Below are 7,740 nucleotides of genomic sequence, written 5' to 3'. Positions count from 1 at the left end.
TGTTACAAATCTTGAACACAAATCTCTCCGGACCAAATCTGCATGATTACTATGATTCAAAGTTTCGAACAAAGTCTTGTCCAAGTATTTGATAACACTGATGCCAGGACAACATTGCCGCTTGCCGCCAAGCTTAAAGATCTTGAAAACTTGTTACAGAGTCGGAACATTAGCCGAGAAAACACGTTCACGTACGAAAAATACTTCTTACAATGGGTCACGATCAATTTGAAGCAAGAACTAGTAAACCGCAAACGAAGCTCAAACCAATGATATTAAATCAGGTCTGCCGCAAATCGTTAAAAAAACGCAAAGAGCTTGCTATTATTCCTAATATATTTGATACTACCATGGAATAAGCTTAAATTGCTTTCTTCTTTTGCATATAAACCCAATTTCCAATAGTATTATTATAGTTTCACTTTGCAAGTAGGAACCAAAATGGCGGCTCCGCGCTCGCCCCAGACCGTTTGTCCCAACTCTTATACTATAGAGGGCTCTGATTCTGTGGCCTGGTGCTGGTGTGGCTTGGTTACACAGCAAACTTCCTTTCGAAGTTTTTCAATGGTTCAATACAAGACCCCAAGGATTCGGTAAGGTTTCAATCCAACGAATTTTTGCGTAGTTTTACTTCATCTTTTTTTCCTTTTAAATACTATTGATTTTTAAGCCTTTTTAGTTCACCATCATCATCTCATTTTCTTTTCTACCGCTTTTAGTTGGTGTATACTCCGTGCTTAAAATACTAAGAACAAAATGGCCAAGTCAAAGAATCATACTGCCCATAACCAATGTAGGTGTCTCATGAATCACTTCAAATAGAGTTGTTATCCTTCTATTTACGTATCGCATTAGATTGACAATCCTTATTATGTACTGAAGTTGCAGCCAGGGTAACGAATGTCACTCTACTCGTTATTTGACAAAACTAAAATTCAAATAAGTTTTAAACTTTCTTGCAGCAAAAAAATGGCACAGGAAAGGTATTAAGAAGCCTAAAACACAAAGATATCCTTCACTAAAAGGAGTAAGTGATAAATTCAATTGTATCTGTATGAGACTGGGTGTCTTGATTGAGAATTATTGGTAGTTGTTAAGCATTGAAATAGTAATAGCTCTGTCGTTGAGTCCTTTTTATATTTATTAGGTTGATCCAAAATTTCTCAGAAATATGAGGTTCTCCAAGAAACACAATAAGAAAGTTAATGCAAAAAAAAGTTCCTAGAATGGCCTTTGTAACTTTTGCGGTAAAATAAATGGAGTTTTGATAGTCCTATCGCATCCTATGTCTAAAATTCTGTGTTTAATAAATCAAATGTTTTGGGGGCATGAAAGAAAAAAATTAATTTGTCTTAATAATTCTGTCATGAAACAGTTTTTTAACTGCAATAAGAATTAATTTACTTTTCATTATTATAACCGTGTGACATAAATGTCAAATCTCACATGGTTTATGGAACTGCTAGTGTGTTTTGTTGACAGTTACAATTTTTCATAAACGTATTGGATAAATATTTAACTTCATTGCTCTTGATAAATTGCTTTCTAACCTAGAGCTGTACCATAATAAGTCAGTGCGCTAAGTGATCAAATTGATTTAGCCAATCACATTGTTTGCATGTCATCGATAGACTGATTATGTTTGAGATGTTTAAATGGATACTAGGACTTACTTGTGAGCAATTTTGAAAAATCATTCATATCAATTGTTAGCAGACAAACTTTGCACAAATGAAGATCCATGTATGAAATCATTGTGCGAAGTTTTTGCCTAACAATCCAAATTGAAGTTAGAAAACCAAATTCCTTATATCAAATCAATATTACAACACAAATAGCAAAACTTGCAACTCTTGGTATGTTTTGGTGGTAAAACTTTGCAAAGTGAGTTTTCATGTATGGATCTTTATTTGTGCAAAGTTCTGTCTGCTAACTAATAATATGAACAATTTTTCAACAATGGTCACCTTTACATCCAAGTATCTCTTTAAACATTGAAAATTATTGGGCACTCTCATCCAAAGTTCTAACAAACAACAAATTTACTTTTGTTTCTCTTCAATAACAATCAGGGTATATTTCAAATTTCTCTCTACTAAGGAGTAGGTTTTTTGTGCATATTTCCAAAAGTGATCCAACAAGAAATGGACCATTTTTCAAATCTCTCTAATCAAACAGAGTTCCCCGTACTTCACTTTCCCAGAGTTCCTCGTACTTCTCTTTCCCAGAGTTCCCCGTACTTCTCTTTCCTAGAGTTCCCCGTACTTCTCTTTCCCCGTACTTCTCTTTCCCAGAGTTCCTCGTAGTTCTCTTTCCCAGAGTTCCCCGTAGTTCTCTTTCCCAGAGTTCCCCGTAGTTCTCTTTCCCATAGTTCCCCGTACTTCTCTTTCCTAGAGTTCACCGTAGTTCTCTTTCCCAGAGTTCCCCGTAGTTTTCTTTCACAGAGTACTTGGTTCCATATTATATGATCAGTTTATTGTCATCAATATAGCGTTGCTTCATACACCAGTAAATAATAAGTATGGTATTTATCTAAGTTGTAAATCCGTATCTTTAAAACTGCTTAATTCCCCTATTATTTTATAGCGCTGTTTTATTTACTTTTATGTTATAGTATTTTTGCAATTACACTTCATTCCATCTTTGAATGTTTGTGGTTGGGACAGTTATGATGTTATGGATTAGCTGTGAAAACCACTTCTTTGCATTTGATTTAAAATAATGATAACTTATCTACGGGTTCGCATAATGACACGTTTGTCGTTTTCTTTGAGGCTTTTCATGAAAATTTCTGTAAACACTTGCGTTTATTTTGAATAAATTTGACGACGGAACTTACCTTTAAAAGTGAATACTTCAAAAGTGACTACTTAGGTATAAAACAAATACAGCAATGAAGGATGAACTTTCAGGTAAATGTATTTTTTTCGTAGCCATCATTTTCAACGTATTGGTCGGAACACCTGTCAATGTTTTTACAATACTTCAAGGTGACATTACGTTTTTAGAGCAACTTCTGTTGAATGTTTTGCGCATGCAGTAACATAAAAGACCTAATGAATTGTGTTTAACAGTAATGCAAATGATTCTTATGAAATTCCAACTTAAACTGAATTCAATAACCTATTCGTTTAGTATTTTGATTCTTCTGTTACATCCCAAAGATATTGCTTTTACTAAACCTTTAAAAATATTTTTTAACTTCAGCTGCCTTAAATCCCATATTTTTCACACGTACAATTTATAATAACGATTACTACGTTCATCTCTTAGCATGTTCAACAAATTATAATTTTTGTTTGATTTTTTTAGCCTCCGGAGTGTTCGTGCTTGCTATGTTTGGTATTATGGTATTATTCCTCACTTTTTGCGGATTTTTCACCTTCAGACATTGTTGCTATGTTTGGCAAAGGAAAATTGGAAGACGACGCAAGGATTCGTTAGAAAGCATCCTAAATTTACTCTACAACGAAGACTACTATTATTTAGAATCTTCTACACCCTATCTTGCTCCCTCAGAAAGCAAGTATGACAGAATAAGTGACGATGAGGAAAAAGAAGATAGTTCTCATCAGTCAAGTGTGCCGTCTTTCGCTTACGAGCCATCACAGGGACAGAGAATCAAGTGGACTGGAACAGGGCAAATTGTATTGGATAAGTACAAGGTTAAAATACAAGTCTTTATTTAAAGATAGTGTAGAGTATAGTTTTTATAAACTTATTTTCTTGTATTAAGGTGTGTCCACAAATGGTAAACTCGGACATTTCGTCTCAACGAAAACTTCACCGTCAAACTAAGTTCGTGGGCTCGGCAGACGATGTTTCAAACTGGATACAAAATGGCACCGATGAACCCATAAAACCTTCATCGACACTTCTACCTTCCGGAAAGCACTTGCGATCTCCTCCCAACTCTCTTATTCTCAGTCATAGTAATAGTAGTTCTACCGAGCGAAGCCCGACGGAGTCACGGCTTTCTCCAACAGGCAATCACAAAGAGAAAACCGTTTCCATTAAAAAAATTGTCGCTGCTTCAAAATTCATTGGTGCTGCTCATCGTGCAAGAAGACAACTCAGAATGCAATCACGATATAATCCCGAGACGTTCCGTTATCGCAACGACAGCAGTGAGAGATCAGCTGCCAGCAGCTTCGAAAAACGCAGTTCACCAAATGCAGACGGCGAAAATTTGAGACAGAGTACTAAACAAGGACAAATCAACTTTCTGGAAGTCATAAACAAAATAAGAGATCAAAACCTGGAGAGGAATTCGAACGAACTCACAGAACGTCAAGACGAGTTGAAAGAATGGGGTTCGTCACCCAGAGATTATGGAAATAATGATCGTGCAGTTAATGAAGTCTCGCGTGACATTACACGTGATACGTTGTCAGGCAAAGACGTTCACATGAAATGGGTTGAATTGAAAAAAAATGACCCATTAAAGACTCCTGCTGGGCTTAGGCCCGAATCTCCACGAGATACGGTTTTCAATGGGGATAAATCTCGACGCGAGAAGCGTGTTAGGATGTTAAAACCATGTGACAGAACATTTGAAAATATTTCCCAGTATACTCGTAAGCCAGGAAAGAAAATATACAGCGCTAGTGTGGGTGGCAATGAAAAGAGGACGACAAATGACGTGGAAAAACTGTATGAAAAATATGAGGAAATGGAAAAGACCAGGTATGCAGAAATGTTGAAAAAAGCGAAGTCGTTAAAACGTTAAAATTTGCTTCACCTTATCCGTGAGCAATAAGAAAATATGAAATTTTAACTGCTGTTCACGTCAATAATTTATGAAGACGATCATAGAAACCGATAAGAAAAATTTGATAATGACATGTATTAAATAAATGATATGTTTTGCAATAGCTACAAAATTAAAATTAACGAAACTTGTGGTTTTTTCCATTTGTTTGTTTACGTTCCTTCTCTGCAGTAAAAACACTTCCTCAAACTTAAATTTTATCATTTATTATTTAATCGAAAAAAGACAGCAAGTTGATTGTTTATTTTCCTGACTAGTGAGGTCGCGGGGGATGTTGAACCATCTATGGGGAGGAATTTTCAGTATGCGAGAGAACTGAAGTTAGCGATCTTTGATTTACGAGGTTTCATAGAATATGGAACAGTAAATTATGTTAAAAATCTAGTGTGATAGGTACAAAAAGTGGTTTTATGACGGAAACTCTTCAATCTAACAACTTTGATTCTAGAACTGTTAATGATTAATTATTGGCTGCAGAATCACGTGACAAGTTAAATTAAGCTCGCGTGCTCCTTGACGCAATTTAATTAGAATTATTTAATTGGTTCTAAATTAGAAAGCTAATTGCACACAGTCAATTGTCATTGAAAAATTTCAGACTGTACTAACCACGTTTTACCAAACGAACGTTCAAAATGGTAAGTGCTTAATTGTCTGTGCTCGTAAATAAACAATAGTTTAAGTAATATGTTGAAGATTGAACACAAATAAAATAAAATGAATTAATATGTAAGATCTCTTGTTGTATCACTCTTCATAGTGAACTGTCACGCTTGTTACGTTATTTACTTTAATGACGTAACAATATTACATTTATAATCAGTGTAATTTGATCGAATAGATTTTTGCTTGATTTGAAAAATTAGACATTTGATAGTATTTTACAAACATGGTGAAACTTACCTCATGAAGTTTAGTTGTTAATATTTGCTTTGTTCATTAGAGAGAGTGTCTTTCTATTCACATTGGTCAAGCTGGAGTTCAGATGGGCAATGCATGCTGGGAATTATACTGTTTAGAGCATGGTATACAACCTGATGGTCAAATGCCTTCGGGGCAGACAATTGGCAGTGGCGATGACTCTTTCAATACATTCTTTTGCGAAACTGGAGCTGGCAAACATGTTCCACGCGCTGTGTTTGTTGACCTTGAACCGACTGTAGTAGGTTTGTATCGTAATTGGTTCTTTCCTGTACATTTGGTACATGCACACGAACCCTTTCTCTATGAAACATTGTGTTAACAAATGAATACATAAGTAAACTCTACATATTCTCTAAAAACAGTCTATGCGAGTACGCATTTTTTTTCTACGTGTTTATAGATGAGGTGAGAACTGGAACATACCGCGATCTTTTTCATCCTGAACAGTTGATTTCAGGTAAGGAAGATGCGGCAAACAACTACGCCAGGGGGCATTACACCATTGGCAAAGAAATTGTCGACCTGGTGCTTGACAGAATACGAAAAATGGTTCGTTTGTTTGCCATGTTGTCACATTCATAAAAGTCTTTAACTTGTAAGTGTTTTTATCATAAGCTATATCACTCCATGTCGTTTGTCTCGTTTAGGCAGATCAATGCACAGGTCTTCAAGGCTTTCTTATATTCCATTCATTTGGTGGCGGTACTGGATCAGGCTTTACCTCTTTACTCATGGAAAGACTTTCCCTAGATTATGGGAAAAAATCCAAGTTGCAATTTTCCGTCTACCCTGCTCCACAGGTTGTGAACATCACTCAGTCTGTACAAGATATTTGAACACTAGTACTTTTTCCGCATATCTTTTCTTAGGTTTCAACAGCCGTGGTGGAGCCGTACAACTCTGTTATGACAACCCATACAACCTTGGAACATTCTGATTGTGCATTCATGGTCGATAATGAGGCTATTTATGACTTATGTCGCCGTAATCTTGACATCGAAAGACCAACTTATACCAACCTTAATCGACTGATTAGCCAAATTGTCTCCTCTATCACCGCATCTTTACGTTTTGACGGAGCACTCAACGTGGACCTGACTGAATTTCAGACCAACCTGGTTCCCTATCCCAGGATTCACTTCCCTCTTGTGACGTATGCGCCTGTCATTTCCGCTGAGAAAGCTTTCCATGAGCAGCTGAGTGTGGCAGAAATAACGAGCACTTGTTTTGAACCAGCCAATCAAATGGTAAAATGCGATCCACGTCATGGCAAGTATATGGCATGCTGCATGCTCTATCGCGGTGATGTTGTACCCAAAGACGTTAACGCTGCTATAGCAACCATCAAAACGAAACGTACCGTACAATTTGTAGACTGGTGCCCAACAGGATTTAAGGCAAGTGAAATGTGGATGTTACATTGTGTAGAAAGCGAGGCAGAAAGCAGCATATTTTCCCTTTTTTTCTCAAAAATGAAACTCTGCGTGATATGAAAAGTATAGCGTTCTCTTTCTTGTAAACTTGTTTCAATTGTCTAATGAGTGTCTAATTTTGAAGGTGGGTATCAACTATCAACCGCCTACTGTGGTTCCAGGTGGGGATCTTGCAAAGGTACAGCGTGCCGTTTGTATGTTGAGCAACACTACTGCCATTGCAGAAGCCTGGGCACGACTGGATCATAAGTTTGATTTGATGTACGCAAAGCGAGCATTTGTTCACTGGTATGTCGGCGAGGGAATGGAAGAAGGAGAGTTTTCAGAAGCTAGAGAAAATCTCGCTGCGCTTGAGAAGGATTACGAAGAGGTTGGCATGGATACAATTAACGATGACGTAGGCGAGGAAGACATGGATGAGCACTGAGAACTAATTATAACATACGTATGCTTTCTCATTTTTTGTAAAATATGGTTTTTGGATTGGTTATATATAGTGTAAACTACAATATATGTATACTGTACACTTCAAGCAATGACAAATGCAAATGAATACTCTCAAAACATTAAAGATCTTAGCGAGTGTCACAATACTTGATATGATTTAGCGCG

The 7,740-nt window shown here is 36.7% G+C and overlaps 2 protein-coding genes across 3 annotated transcripts; both read left to right on the top strand.

The window, feature by feature from the left end:
* Positions 1-496: 496 nt before the first annotated feature.
* Positions 497-4,914, top strand: LOC124435643. Of its 2 annotated transcripts, none has more exons than XM_046985604.1 (6): positions 497-593; positions 720-793; positions 963-1,027; positions 1,148-2,912; positions 3,313-3,665; positions 3,737-4,914. In XM_046985604.1, exons 4-6 carry the CDS (start codon positions 2,894-2,896, stop codon positions 4,727-4,729), a joined length of 1,365 nt encoding a protein of 454 aa, XP_046841560.1. In that variant the 5' UTR covers positions 497-593; positions 720-793; positions 963-1,027; positions 1,148-2,893; the 3' UTR covers positions 4,730-4,914. The 2 variants fall into 2 exon arrangements, with proteins under 2 accessions (XP_046841560.1, XP_046841559.1); XM_046985603.1 differs by having other exon boundaries at positions 1,148-2,990.
* Positions 4,915-5,719: 805 nt separating this feature from the next.
* LOC124435646 (tubulin alpha-1D chain-like) lies at positions 5,720-7,699 on the top strand. The gene is made up of 5 exons (XM_046985607.1): positions 5,720-5,937; positions 6,096-6,244; positions 6,343-6,495; positions 6,565-7,092; positions 7,253-7,699. Exons 1-5 carry the CDS (start codon positions 5,757-5,759, stop codon positions 7,553-7,555), a joined length of 1,314 nt encoding a protein of 437 aa, XP_046841563.1. The 5' UTR covers positions 5,720-5,756; the 3' UTR covers positions 7,556-7,699.
* Positions 7,700-7,740: the final 41 nt, after the last annotated feature.

Source organism: Xenia sp. Carnegie-2017, unplaced genomic scaffold, assembly GCF_021976095.1.
Source record: "Xenia sp. Carnegie-2017 unplaced genomic scaffold, XeniaSp_v1 HiC_scaffold_14, whole genome shotgun sequence".
Lineage (NCBI taxonomy): Eukaryota > Metazoa > Cnidaria > Anthozoa > Malacalcyonacea > Xeniidae > Xenia > Xenia sp. Carnegie-2017.
This window is presented reverse-complemented; position numbering and strand designations above follow the sequence as displayed.

What these genes read in the sequence shown, in the direction of transcription:
- LOC124435646 (XM_046985607.1), top strand. Translation starts at nt 5,757, where the DNA reads ATGGGCAATGCATGCTGGGAATTATACTGTTTAGAGCATGGTATACAA. An exon ending in TTGACAGAATACGAAAAATG is followed by an intron (nt 6,245 to 6,342) that starts GTTCGTTTGTTT and finishes TGTCTCGTTTAG; the next exon opens with GCAGATCAATGCACAGGTCT. An exon ending in CCGTCTACCCTGCTCCACAG is followed by an intron (nt 6,496 to 6,564) that starts GTTGTGAACATC and finishes ATCTTTTCTTAG; the next exon opens with GTTTCAACAGCCGTGGTGGA.
- LOC124435643 (XM_046985603.1), top strand. Translation starts at nt 2,894, where the DNA reads ATGAAGGATGAACTTTCAGGTAAATGTATTTTTTTCGTAGCCATCATT. An exon ending in TGTTTTTACAATACTTCAAG is followed by an intron (nt 2,991 to 3,312) that starts GTGACATTACGT and finishes TGATTTTTTTAG; the next exon opens with CCTCCGGAGTGTTCGTGCTT. An exon ending in TTGTATTGGATAAGTACAAG is followed by an intron (nt 3,666 to 3,736) that starts GTTAAAATACAA and finishes TCTTGTATTAAG; the next exon opens with GTGTGTCCACAAATGGTAAA.